Raw genomic sequence first — 14,738 nt, 5'->3', positions numbered from 1 at the left:
TTTAAATCGTCAAAAGATGCATATAATGGATGTTTTAGAGCATGTAAATGTTCAGTATTGCTGTTCCCTCACAAATATAGTAACTACAACGAAAATTTGCGATTCTGAAACATTTTTTTTTTTGTAATTTTGTAAATCTACCAAAAACGTGAAAAGGAACCTTTACGATCAGCCGAGGACTGGGATACCATGCCCATTCATGGACTACATGAGTTAAAATGTAGAATATGCCAGAAAGAATCCGTAAACAGAGCCGGACTATCACAGCAAATGAAACACACGAACCATACAAAAACATGTACAGCTGATGTGTGTAGTGTTTTTATTTTATTTTATAAAGTCAATATAGACACGTCTGACATATAATTGCTACGGGTCTTACTAAATTACACGTACTGTTCAGTATATGTCATGATGCTAGTTTCTCACGTTTTATTGTAATAAACCATTCAATGTTATTTCACGATGTTTCTGCATAGGTTTTTAAGTGTGTTCAGCACTTACCCACATGATAAGTAATCATTTGGGCATGAAATCGTCATTCATTTGACATATTAACATTACTTAAGATAAGAAGGGACAAACGAAATAACCATTCTAAATGAACCAATACAGAACTTGCTCAATGCAACAGTCTTAAATAATACGCATTCACACAGTATAAACGAGAAAAACAACAACATGTATATATTTGAAATAATATCGTGTATTGCATTTGCATAAATATATCTCATAGGCGGATCCAGGGGGAGGGGGGGGGGGGAGCGGGGGGGGGGGGGGGGGGGGGCGGACGCGGCGTACGCCCCCCCCCCCCTAAAATCGCCAAATTCAAGTCAATTCATTTGATGTTTCACACTTAACTAGATCTAAATCACCTATTTAAACTTGTCAAAGCCTTCAAAATAACTAAAATCGTGTAGCTTCCCCCCTGGACCCACAAAACTAATAACTATGCACTTTTTGGCATTATAAGAAGGTACTTTGATGAAAGTATATAAGGCGTGACATGCTCGAGAAGTGGTTGTCAAAGCCTTCGAAATCACTAAAATCGTGGAGCTTACGGGGGCCATCGCCCCCCTGTACTCCCTAGCAGGGCTTTGCCATGCACCCACCAGGGGCCCATAGCGACCCCCTGGACCCCCAGCAAATCTTTCAATATCCCGCCCCCCCCTAACCAGAAATCCTGGAACCGCCCCTGTATCTATCCACTTCAACTTGACTTTTTGGGATTATAATTTATTCGCCATCTCAGAACTTGTACAAAGCAAAACAATATGAAAACCGTCATTTGTAGGTGTTTTTGTGGGCGCGCGTGTGCTTGGTTGTTCAGAACAAAACTATGTAATTTTTTTTTATACATGATACATTTAACAGAGGGGCGATGGTATACGGGAGCATACCAAGTTCAAGTGAGGTAAGTTGGAACTTACTTCCAAGATGGCGTCGCTTTTTTTTCGCGAAGGAGTAGCGCATATTTTCACCCAGTAGACCACTTTGTATTTTTTTTTTACATTAAATGAATACGCCCTTTCGGCTCTACAGTATTTGCGCTTTCTTCGGATTTTTGTTTCATGATCGTAGACGTCGGGATAAAAAAGGTTATTGAAGGAAAATCGTCCACAATTAGTGTCTACTTACGTGACGTTTGAGAAATTGGATGTACAAGTATCATTTTCTCTATAATACACAGTAATAATACACAGTATTGACGCATGTGTACATTAAAATATAGATAACATCACGATTTGCTTAATTTTCCGACGCCGTTTCATTTCTGATAATTACAAAAAGATTTGTCCTACTTTTTAGAACATTTTTGGACCTGACTTCCAAATGACATACATCCCTTTCCTATGTTTAAGAGCTTGCCACGAAATACCTACCCATTTCAAATAAAGTTTATATGTGTTATTCAATATTATAGTTATATAGCATGTTATGTGATGTAATATAAGAGTTTGCATAATAACGTTACTAACTTTAGAATAATGATAATGCTGTACGAAAAACCTTCCGACCAACTGAATCAAGTCGCCTTTTTTTAAGAGGATGGCTTGTGGATTGGCTGATGTACGAGATAATAGAATGTTTGTCAGTTCTTTTCGGTAATACTTGCATAAATCTAATGTATTTTATGACGTGTCGACAATATTATGATATGAACTTTTGTTACACCATTCTTTTACTGCCTTTTCAGACGATGCAGGCTAGAGGGCGATAATAAGTGGATTTTCGTTGCAGTATACATTACTAGGAATTAAAAGTGGCCTTTTCGCAGATTTTGACATCAAATTCTTTACATTGATAAATGCAAACATTGTATCTTAAAACTCCAGTAAAAAACAATAATATTATTAAAGAAAGAAAAAAAGCAGCCGTCAACTGGGCTTGAACCCCTGACCCCTGGAGTAAGCCTATTGCTCACATCACTCGGCTATCCTTGCTCATACAATTAGTGAAGTTTTTAATATTTTATGTAAGCACTCCTCGTAGTATCCAAAAATATAACAACAACAACAGAACTTATTCAATCGTTTCTCGATGCAACGCTTTATAATTTTCATGTTTTTAAATCGTCAAAAGATGCATATAATGGATGTTTTAGAGCATGTAAATGTTCAGTATTGCTGTTCCCTCACAAATATAGTAACTACAACGAAAATTTGCGATTCTGAAACATTTTTTTTTGTAATTTTGTAAATCTACCAAAAACGTGAAAAGGAACCTTTACGATCAGCCGAGGACTGGGATACCATGCCCATTCATGGACTACATGAGTTAAAATGTAGAATATGCCAGAAAGAATCCGTAAACAGAGCCGGACTATCACAGCAAATGAAACACACGAACCATACAAAAACATGTACAGCTGATGTGTGTAGTGTTTTTATTTTATTTTATAAAGTCAATATAGACACGTCTGACATATAATTGCTACGGGTCTTACTAAATTACACGTACTGTTCAGTATATGTCATGATGCTAGTTTCTCACGTTTTATTGTAATAAACCATTCAATGTTATTTCACGATGTTTCTGCATAGGTTTTTAAGTGTGTTCAGCACTTACCCACATGATAAGTAATCATTTGGGCATGAAATCGTCATTCATTTGACATATTAACATTACTTAAGATAAGAAGGGACAAACGAAATAACCATTCTAAATGAACCAATACAGAACTTGCTCAATGCAACAGTCTTAAATAATACGCATTCACACAGTATAAACGAGAAAAACAACAACATGTATATATTTGAAATAATATCGTGTATTGCATTTGCATAAATATATCTCATAGGCGGATCCAGGGGGAGGGGGGGGGGGAGCGGGGGGGGGGGCGGACGCGGCGTACGCCCCCCCCCCCTAAAATCGCCAAATTCAAGTCAATTCATTTGATGTTTCACACTTAACTAGATCTAAATCACCTATTTAAACTTGTCAAAGCCTTCAAAATAACTAAAATCGTGTAGCTTCCCCCCTGGACCCACAAAACTAATAACTATGCACTTTTTGGCATTATAAGAAGGTACTTTGATGAAAGTATATAAGGCGTGACATGCTCGAGAAGTGGTTGTCAAAGCCTTCGAAATCACTAAAATCGTGGAGCTTACGGGGGCCATCGCCCCCCTGTACTCCCTAGCAGGGCTTTGCCATGCACCCACCAGGGGCCCATAGCGACCCCCTGGACCCCCAGCAAATCTTTCAATATCCCGCCCCCCCCCCTAACCAGAAATCCTGGAACCGCCCCTGTATCTATCCACTTCAACTTGACTTTTTGGGATTATAATTTATTCACCATCTCAGAACTTGTACAAAGCAAAACAATATGAAAACCGTCATTTGTAGGTGTTTTTGTGGGCGCGCGTGTGCTTGGTTGTTTTATGGGGGGTTGGGTATTATGATTTAGATGGTTAGCAAAGTCCACAGCATAAGCACCTTGTCGCCTATTTTGCTACTGATTCGGCATTTTTCGCCTTGGCTGTAGCGTGTTTCCTTATCAAAACGAGACATTTTTGGGTACATTTCGCGTGTTACAAAAAAAGTATTATTAGCAAGCGACAGAATATGCGAGGAATTGTATGTTACACGATTCGGTAATATTTTAGTTACTGCGAACTGACGCTCAATTGGTCGTTGTAAAATGACCTCGATAAAGTAATAAAAATGTGTGTAGTTCTTTATATATAGCTATAATTCTCTCTTTACGACTTTAGGTATGGGTATGTTTTTGTGTGTTATATTTCAAGAACGATCCAATGTGTAATAGTTGTGTTGAATCAAACATAATATAAAGCACTAAACAAAGCGAAGTACATGGTAATATTTAAATGTAATGTTAATTTCCTTTTTAATAGAATACAATTCATTTTACATTGAATGACCATATTGAAGAATTATTGTATACAAGTGAAAAAAAAACCGGACATGGTGCAACTTAAAATTTATATGTATGGATATTGAAATCTCCTTTTGGTGATTATGAGTGATACATATACATAATTGTATATAATAAATTTCTGTATTGTTTGTATTTTTCAGAAACATTATTTTACCCCGTTGTTGTCAAACGAAAATGCTTGTTTGAATTGTGTTGTTCCGCACACTACCGTACACTCTTCATAGGCCTACGTAATGACGGAGTTTTATTTTAACGGTAACCGCTCAATACGTTGAATGTTAAGCATTACATGTTTACTTGTAGTTTTAGTGTAGTTTGTGTTTATTATCATGATTGTATTTTAATTGTGCTGTATTACCTTGACTATACTGTGTTTCTTGTATGTAAATGGTGAAAGGCTTTTTGTCGATGGTCCATTAAAAATTGTAATGTTCAATGTCCAGACTGCCACCTGTGGTGTATGGCACCATTTTAAAACGGTTTACTGATTATGGTGTCCAAAAGCCTGTAAAAATGCCACATGAAAACATAGTAGCATGTAACCTTTTAATTTCTTCTAATTTCCTCTAATATTACCATTGAGTACAAATAATCTACTAGGGTTACACGGAAAGTTTACAACAACAACAACAACAACAACAAACACGAACTGAAGTTTAAGGGCATTAGACATGGTTTTACTGTTTTGAGAATTCAGAGAAAGTATCGAATGATAAATCGTGTAAGACTTGTTTTGCGCAGATATCTGTGTAAGCCCATACTTGTAAAGATACCACAGATAAATGACATAAATCTCAATATTGCGTCACGGTCAGCTAAAAAACTGTCAGAAAAACTAAGGCCCCATGAATTAAGAAGTACCCACTGCGTCGTTTATGTTAACAAGTGGAAATATATATTAAACGTAGTGCCAAAGTATAACATGGAAGATAAAACTGACATGTCAATACCTTTACCAGATGGTGTACGTGGGATGACTTCCCTTGATAAGAGTGGATTTGATCAGGTTATCTCGGTGCCTGCAGTCCTAGTAGACACTAAGGCACTCCCAGTAGTTCTAAAATGTTTAAAACAATATCAGTTGAAGATCTCAAAGATCAGACCAGTCGTGGAACTTGATAAACATGATCTGAAATTCAGCTCACACAAACTTGTTTTACTGAACAAGTCACTAGTTCAAGACTGGGACAGTTTTCAGGTTTCTGATCAGGAACTTCTTAAAGCCCAAGGTGTAACATCAGACAGTTTTCAACATTATGATGTGAAGGTTGGCTATGATAACTTGACATTCTCTGATGTAATGAAAATGATTCTTCCTGATGACTGCGAAGGGGTGTCTGGATTTGAAGAAGTTGGTCACATTGCTCATTTCAATCTGCGAGACAAAACTCTTCCCTATAAAAACATTATAGGTATTTGTTTACACCTATTGATTAGATGTCACACAAGTGATACATTATTTAAATACTTGACTTATAGATATAGTTAGCCATAAATGTGAATATAATTGCGTAACTAAGTCTTAACTGCCTTTATTCACAATTGTACATTGTTATTATTGATTGTTTAATTTTTCTAATTTATTGTGTTATTCAAATTATTATTGAAGACAAGTAATTTGAAAAACATAAGGTTTATCTCTGATTGTTTTGTTTATTGGAGCACTAAATGATAAGTCTATGTCCTGGCGTCTGCCATCATGTGTGGGTAGTAAACTTTTTAATCATTACCACCCAAAAGGCAAAGGTTTGGGTTTAATTTTGAAGGAACTTAGTGAGATTATATTGATAATTTCTATTCCATTTGAATCTGTTTCAAGTGGTCTCGGGCTCAAATCTTCGGAAAAACTTTTTTTGGCTCTAGAAGACACATTCTGTAATATTGAAACTTTGACTGCATGTTTATCTTGATAATGTTTCAGGGCCCTCACACTACTTTGGGGGAAGGGGTCTGCAGCCCTTAGGAGGGGGAATTTTCGCGGCGTTTCCCTTTTAGGGGGATTTTTTTACTTACTCTCTCATTATTACATTTGTACATGTTTGCACTATATTCATTGCATTTTCCATAATTTAGTATGTTTGCAAAGATTAAATTGAAATAGAATTGAGATATAATAATCATGAGACACATCGTTTTTTTTTTTGTTTTTTTTAGGGGGAATTTTTCCCCCCAAAAGGGGAAAAAAGTATACTTTTCAGGTGGGGGACTGCCGCCGAATTTCGGCGGCAGATTTAATAGATTGAGGGCCCTGTGTTTAGACCAAGTTAAAATATGGGTCAAGTGGGATCTAAAACAAGGTGAAACTATTTAAAAGATAAACCCCAGAAGCCACATATGTGACTCAAACTTGATGAAACATGGTCAGAATGTTTACCTTGACAGGCCTTTTCCGCCCTATGCCTATAACTTTTTTTTTTTTTTAAACCTTTAAATATATAAGTTAACCAGATCCTGTGTAGAAAATAGAAAAAAAATATTGCATAATTAAACAATCTGTTGCCTTGAATTTGTTTCAAAAACAGTAAAATATGTTATATTGATTATTTAAGACTTTCCTTATTTTCCCGAAAATCCGGCGTTTCGCGCGATTTTTTTCCCCTCAAAAAAGGCCAGGCCTTTTTCCCAAAATCAGATAAAAAAACCTGCACTTATCACACATGTTCATAATATTTTGTAAAATTGTAATAACATGTTATCAAAATAGTCGTTATTTACCAGTTAACGGCTTCTTTGAAATATAAGAAACACTATTTACATGCAAATATTTTTCCCAATTGAGCCAGTTTTGCGAATAATTTTTTTCCCAAAATGGGTTTTTTCACGAGGCGAAATTCCCAAAATTCCAGTGTGGCGTTTTCCCAAAATGGAGCGGAAAAGGCCTGCTTGATCATTGAAGCTCTAAAAAGAACATTTATGATTTCATCTACATGTATTTCAAGCTTGGCCAGAATTTTTATCTTGACGATAACCAGGTCAAGTATGAACCTGGGACTTGTGTTGTCAAAAACTAGGTCATTTTTAGTGAAATCTGAAGAAAACAAAATGTTACCACGCTTGAATCCACATTTATTAATTAATTATCTTGATCATAATTATAATAATGATATCTAGGCATAGTTCAAAGTTGGGTCAGACAGATTCAAAACTAGGTCAACAGGTAAACTCTTAAACCTTAAAAACACTCTAAATGCGTCATTTTTACAGTAGTACTATTTAACTTTTCATCTCAGTTAACTTTTCAACTGGGTCACATGAAGTCAAGAGGTAAAACAGTGCTCCAGCTAGGCCTAAATTGAAGGGCGCCCCGCCCTGCCCTCGTGAACCTCTGCCCTGCCCTTCCTAGGTCCCCCCTGCCCATAAAAAAATTATGATAATTAATAAATCTCTTATTACATTGTAATTACTTTAATCCTCATTGTAGACGTTATATTTGAATGGATTAATAATAGTGGGAATAATATATTCTAACAATTATTAATAACATATAAATTAACATGCAACAGGGAGCATTCCGGAAACGCCCATGCACTCCAAAGTGCCCTTTTCACAAAATACTGCACGTAGAAAGTTCCTCTTTGACAAAAAAGCCCCCCTGCCCTTTCCAAATCCTAGCTGGAGCACTACATAAAATCTTATTGAAGCTTGAAATGGTTAGCGCTTAAGGTCCATTATGTAAGATGGAATCAAAGAACTAAGAATTATCCTAATTTAAGTATGTTCGTGCTTCTATATTGCCCCCTACAGGTGAAACGGGAGGGGACCTTTGGTTTGCGCTCTGTGTGTCAGTCTGTCCGTCAGTCTGTCCGTCACGCTTTTCTGGATCATGTGATAATTTTCAAAGTTCTTCATATTTTTTCATGAAACTTGAAACATGGATAGATGGCAATATGGACATTATGCGTGTCATTTCATTTTGCTCCTACATCAAGAATTATGGTTGCTATGGCACCACATATATATATATATATATATATAAAATCTGAAAATGGTGGAGTTTCACCGGTAGGGCACTTACATTGCTTGGCAATAGTCTTGTTTCTCTTATTTCTTGCAGGTGAAGTTCTACTAGATAAAACAAAGAAACTGAAGACTGTTGTCAACAAGCTAAACACAATTGACTCCACCTTTAGAACATTCCAAATGGAGTTAATGGCAGGGCAAGAAAACTATGTCACACAGACTAAAGAAAATGGATGCACATTTGAACTTGACTATTCAAAGGTGTACTGGAATTCGAGGCTAGGTAAATTTGATGTTTTGCAATTATTTAGTGTGCACACTTTATTTATGTTCATGTTTCCATGCAAATGTGTGACCATTATCATTTTAATATGATGCAAAATACATTAAATAATGTTATTAAGTTATGATTATTAATAGCAGTATAAACATAATTTGTTAGCTTGCCTTTGCATGCACAGATTGAGCTTTTGGAACCGCCTTTTGCCCCTTGTGCATCGTTAGTCTCCCATCCTTTGTCATATGTAAACTTTACATTCAAACGACATCTCATTAACTGCAGGGCTGATTTAAACTAAACTTTACAGGAATGATCCTTAGGTGATTATCTCTCCAAGTTGTCAAATTGTCGATAAGCTGCATTTGTAGATCATCAGTTTAAAAAAATAAAAATAGATATTAAAAATGAAAACTTTATCTTCTTCTCTGAAACAGCAAGGGTCAGGGGTTTAATAGTTGGTGTGTACTAATGTATATAGGTCTTCTACAGAGTTTGTTCAAATCATGCCTCTTGGGGGTCAAAACAAGCCACACCCCAGTCACATTATTCATGTAGACTTATATGGTGAATAACTTGATAAATCTTTGTCTCGGAAACTGCAAGGGTCAGAGGTTTTATATCGGGTGTAAAACATATAGCTCCTCTTCTTAGTTTTCTCAAATTACTAGTATATCCCTCCAAGTGTCATAACTGGGGTCACATGATTTATGCAGACTTGTATTGTAAATAATTCAACAATCTTCTCTAAAACTACACTTTTTATTATTTGGTATGTTACATAGTATAATGGTCCTATATAAATTTAGTTCAAATCATGCCTCAGATGATAAAGTAGTTAATTGCTTATAATTTTTAGCTCACCTTTCACGAAGTGACATGGTGGGCTTACAGTGTTTTTTTTATGGCAATTTCGGGGCCGATATTCGGCCCCATTCCCCTCAAAAAAGAGTATATATTTTTCCCCCATTTTGTAAAAAAAATCCCCTCCAGAAGTAGTAAAAAAATTATTTTTTTAATTTTTTTTATTTTTTTTTTATTTTTAGAAAGAACTGTTTCATAATCATGACAAATATATCTCAAATTTATTTCATAAATAACTAACAAAGTATATAACTATAATTTATATGATTTTTAATTATTATAAAGTGTTATATTAAATAAGATTAGTTTTTTCCAAATCAGTGGACTTTTCACATGAATTGCATTTTTCTCCCAAAATGGCCAGGAAAAGGCCTGATGTATCTATATTGTGTCAATATTTGTTGATAAAAACATTCCAATTTTTTCCCCTTTGGACAGGCCCCGTCGCCATTCCCCTATAAGTGATAAAAAACACTGGCTTATGTGACTGTGTGATGTCCGGCGTCCGTATGTGTGTGCGTGCGTGTGTGCGTGTGTCCATCAACAATTTGTTTGTGTAAACAGTAGAGGTCACAGTTTTCATCCAATCTTTATGAAATTTGGTCAGAATGTTTATCTTGATGAAATCTGGGTTGGGATTGTATTTGGGTCATCTGGGGTCAAAAACTAGGTCACTAGGTCAAATAATAGAAAAACCGTCAACAATTTGTTTGTGTAGACAGTAGAGGTCATAGTTTTCATCCAATCGTTATGAAATTTGGTCAGAATGTTTATCTTAATGAAATCTGGGTTGGGATTGTATTTGGGTCATCTGGGGTCAAAAACTAGGTCACTATGTCAAAAACTAGGTCACTAGGTCAATTAATAGAAAAAACTTGTATAGACAATAGAGGTCACAGTTTTCATTCAATCTTTATGAAATTTGGTCAGAATGTTTATTTTGATGAAATCTTGGTTGGGATTGTATTTGGGTCATCTGGGGTCAAAAACTAGGTAACTAGGTCAAATAATAGAAAAACCTTTAGTAGACAATAGAGGTCACAGTTTTCATCCAATCTTTATGAAATTTGATCAGAATGTTTATCTTGATGAAATCTGGGTTTGGATTGTATTTGGGTCACCTGGGTTCAAAAACTAGGTCACTAGGTCAAATAATAGAAAAACCTTGTGTAGACAATAGAGGTCACAGTTTTCATCTAATCTTTATGAAATTTGGTCAGAATGTTAATCTTTATGAAATCTGGGTTGGGATTGTATTTGGTTAGTCAGGTGAGTGATTCAGGGCCATCATGGCCCTCTTGTTAAAATTGTCTTCTGGAATATGAAAAGTTACAGAGCTTTTGTATTTGGTGAGTAACACCAGTTGGACCAATTATACAGTGTTTCAAATCACAGTCCTGTAGTCAAAACTGGCCACGCTCCAGTGTACATACTATTTACTAGTTTATCATGTCAGTGTTTTTTTTCACCATTTTGGGAATGGGGCCGGGTCCCTTACGATTGGGAAAATTCGCGGCGTTTTGACTAAAATTGGGAAATTAGTGTTGTTGTTGTTTTGCTAACAAATTTTTCAAAATTGAGAATACAAGTGTGTCCAGTTTTATATTTACTAAGGTTGATCTTATATGGATGGGAGATATTAATATCTGAAAAAAAAGAAATATTTTTTTTATTTTTTTTGGAAACCTTCCATTGGGAATTTTTAGCTCCCATTTGGGAAAATACTATTTTCCATTGGGAATGGGTCCGGTTTCGCACCCGATTTTTAATGAAAAAAAACACTGCATGTATAGACTTAAGTCTTGTATGGTAAAAAACTTTGCATTGAAAAATCTAAATGAGACTTGGCCCTCTTGTACACATGTAGGTGATGTAGGTAATATTCCTTTTTCTTGCAGGTACAGAACATGAGAGAATTGTGAAGGGTATTGAATCAACAGAAGTCGTGTTCGATGTGTTTGCAGGCATAGGACCTTTTGCCATTCCAGCTGCAAAGAAGGGCGCAACAGTGTTCGCTAACGACCTCAATCCCCACTCATACGAGGCTTTAGTGAACAATTCAAAACTGAATAAGTGCAAAAACAACATTAACTGTTTTAATCTGGATGGGCGTGAGTTTGTTAAAACCATTATAAAATGTGAACTTACCAAACTATTCATCAAAACTCACACTATCGGTGATACTGAGAGAAACTTTAAAGTTACAATTATAATGAATCTTCCAGCGTTGGCGTATACATTTCTAGATGCCTTCCGGTCTCTGCTAGAGGAAGATGCTGTCAGTGTGAGCGCTGGATCTATGCCCCTGGTGCACTGCTATTGCTTTACCGACATAGAGTCTGCAGTAAAGGACTGTGATGGTGATACGGTAAGGAGGGCAGCTTGTCAGCAACTTGACGTAGGAGCCGCTTTCTGGGGAATGTGGGCTTTATGCATGAGCGGAAAGTGCTGTCCCAGACTAACCTGTGCATTCAACACAGTCTAATCTTGTATGCCACTTTGAACTTAGACTGGATTTGTTTTTAAGAAGAGACTCTAAACTAAAATATCCATACAAGCTGAAATTTGTGTTTCTGATAAGCTGCACAGGCTAGTCTGGGACAACATTTTACGCACATGCCTCAAAGCATGGCTCATTTATAATCGTCAGAATGACAATTTCTTGTCTTTTCAGGGATTTCTGATATTTGAAATAAAAGAATTTGTGTCAGTCATTTTACAATATGTTTGTGTTAAATACAAATCGTGCAAACTGTATAATCAATGTAATGTAATAGTAATGTCTCATAAATAATAATGAAAAGTTGCCATGGTGTAGTGGAAATGGCATCCGCCTAGCGATCGGGATGTAATGGCTCGGATCTTCACTGTGGGAGCATTTTTTAGATCTCCCTCAATAGACACCAAGTACTTGATCTAGTACCAGAAAACAGACTCGAGAGCGTTTCAAATAAGCCTTAGGCTTTCTATGCAATCAAGCTTTTAGTAAATAGGTTTAAAATAATAATAATAATTTTACAGTGAGTATCATGCGATTGTTGTGTTGTAGGTGCTGGAAGTAAAGAGAAGGACAAGAGGAGTGATAGGTGGTCTCAATGATGATGATATCACAGTACGACTGGTACGTAATGTGGCACCTCAGAAGGACATGGTGTGTGTCAGTTTCCGGCTTACCCCAGACATTCTTCTCAACCGACAAGATCAGATTGACGGATCGTTGAGGTCTGAGAATGGTAACGTAGACGTATTGAAACCAATATTATTCATTATCCCTCGCCATAGGCGGAGGGATATTGTTTTGGCGTTGTCTGTCCTTCCGTCTGTCCGTCTTTCCGTCTGTCAGTCCGGCACTTTTGTGTCGGGAGCCATATCTTGGAAGTGCTTTGGCGGATTTCATTGAAACTTGGTATGAGTATATATATGGATAAGAGGATGATGCCTGCCAAAAAGCATTGTACACCATCTGTAAATCACAGAGTTATGGCCCTTTGTATAAAAAAAAATGCTTTTTAGCTGAGTGTCAAATATAACACTTTTGTGTCCAGAAGTATATTGGCGGGGGATATCAATTCAACGAATTTGCTTGTTTGACACTATTTTTATGGATTTTCTCGGGTCAGCTCGAGTCTTATTTCTATACTAATAAAACCCAAACTTAAAAAAAATAATCTGAGAATCGAATCTGTGATTCTATTTGATTTAACCTGCTTACCCATTTTTTCAACGTGATCAGGATTCAAACTCAGCTGAGCAAATGTCAATGTAAAGATTCTGACCAGTCTCATGAAGATTGAGTCATAAATGTTGCATCTAAAGTAGTAACAAGGTTTCTGCTGACCTATTGTTTGGAGGCACGTGGTCAAGGTCTTGTTTTAAGACTTAAATAAGAAATTCCTTTTTGATGAACCAATAGCTCTGAAGTTGAAGTATTTCAAGTCTATTCAGGACAATAATACCTAGTGATAGTTCTTGTTTATTTATTGCTTTGAACTGTCAAAGTTTGTTTTAACTTTCTACTAGAATTAATTATTTATCTGAGCCTCGCTCTGGGAAAACAGGGCTTAAAGCATGTGCGCAAAGTCTTGTCCATGTTTAGCCTGTGCAATCCACACAGGCTGCTCAGGACAACACTTTCTGCCTCAAATGGTTTTGCGTTCAGAAGAGACTTACTTTAAACATACATTTCCATAAAAGTGAAGTGTTGTCCCCGATATGCCTGTGCTGACTGCACAGTCTAATCTGGGTTGGCACTATGTACATGTTTTAAGCCCTGTTTTGCCAGAACGAGTCTTAAATGTTCTAAATGTTTTGATTTACAGGAGAACCAGCACAGAAGATTGCAAGGCTAGAAACTTCCACCAGTCTGTAATGCATTGTAATTAATTGAATAAATCTGATTAATAAATTTTCTTATTTTTACTTCACCAGAGCACAAAGTACATGTGCAAGGGGTGAGCTGTTGTGATCTGCCATTTTTAATTCATGTGTCTTTAATATTTTAGCTCACCTGATTGCTCAAGTGAGCTTTTGTGACTGGTCTTTGTCCGTCGTCCGTCCATCCATCGGTCGTCCATCCGTCCACATTTGTTCGTAAATATTCTAGAGTCCACATTTATTGTCCGATCTTCATGAAACTTGGTCAGAAGATTTGTCCCAATGATATCTCGATCGAGTTCGAAACGGGGTCATGCTGGGTCAAAAACTAGGTCACAAGGTAAAAAGAAAAGAAAAAGCTTGTAAAAACTGTAGAAGTCACATTTAATGCCATATCTTCATGTAACTTTGTCTAAATGTCTGTCTTAATGATATGTTGTTTGAGTTCAAAAGTGATTCCGGTCTGTTGAAAAACATGGCCACCAGTGGGCGGGGCAGTTTTCCTTATATGGCTATAGAGAAACCTTGTAAACACTCTTGAAGTCACAATTTTGGCCCAATCATCATGAAAGTTAATCAAAACATTGGTTTTATTGATATGTCGGTCGAGTTCGAAAATGGTCCAGATTGGTGAAAAAACATGGCCGCCAGTGGGCGGGGCATTTTTCTCTTTATGTATATAGTGAAAACATGTGAACACTCTAGAAGTCACATTTTTTGCCTAATTTTCATGAAATTTGGTCAGAACATTTGTTACCTTGATATGAAAGTTGAGTTGGAAAATGGTTCAGGTCAGTTGAATAACATGGCTGCCGGGGGGCAGTTTTCTTATATTTATATAGTAAAAAAAAGCTTGTGAAC

At 36.4% G+C, this 14,738-nt stretch overlaps 1 protein-coding gene across 2 annotated transcripts; it reads left to right on the top strand.

The window, feature by feature from the left end:
• Positions 1–5,015: 5,015 nt before the first annotated feature.
• Positions 5,016–13,908, top strand: LOC127831920 (tRNA (guanine(37)-N1)-methyltransferase-like). Of its 2 annotated transcripts, none has more exons than XM_052357002.1 (5): positions 5,016–5,814; positions 8,457–8,645; positions 11,402–11,871; positions 12,553–12,736; positions 13,823–13,908. In XM_052357002.1, the coding sequence occupies exons 1-5, from the start codon at positions 5,112–5,114 to the stop codon at positions 13,870–13,872; spliced, it is 1,596 nt and encodes a 531-aa protein (XP_052212962.1). In that variant the 5' UTR covers positions 5,016–5,111; the 3' UTR covers positions 13,873–13,908. The 2 variants fall into 2 exon arrangements, with proteins under 2 accessions (XP_052212962.1, XP_052212963.1); XM_052357003.1 differs by having other exon boundaries at positions 5,020–5,123.
• Positions 13,909–14,738: the final 830 nt, after the last annotated feature.

The sequence above is a fragment of the Dreissena polymorpha genome, chromosome 5 (genome assembly GCF_020536995.1).
Source record: "Dreissena polymorpha isolate Duluth1 chromosome 5, UMN_Dpol_1.0, whole genome shotgun sequence".
Classification (NCBI taxonomy): domain Eukaryota; kingdom Metazoa; phylum Mollusca; class Bivalvia; order Myida; family Dreissenidae; genus Dreissena; species Dreissena polymorpha.
This window is presented reverse-complemented; position numbering and strand designations above follow the sequence as displayed.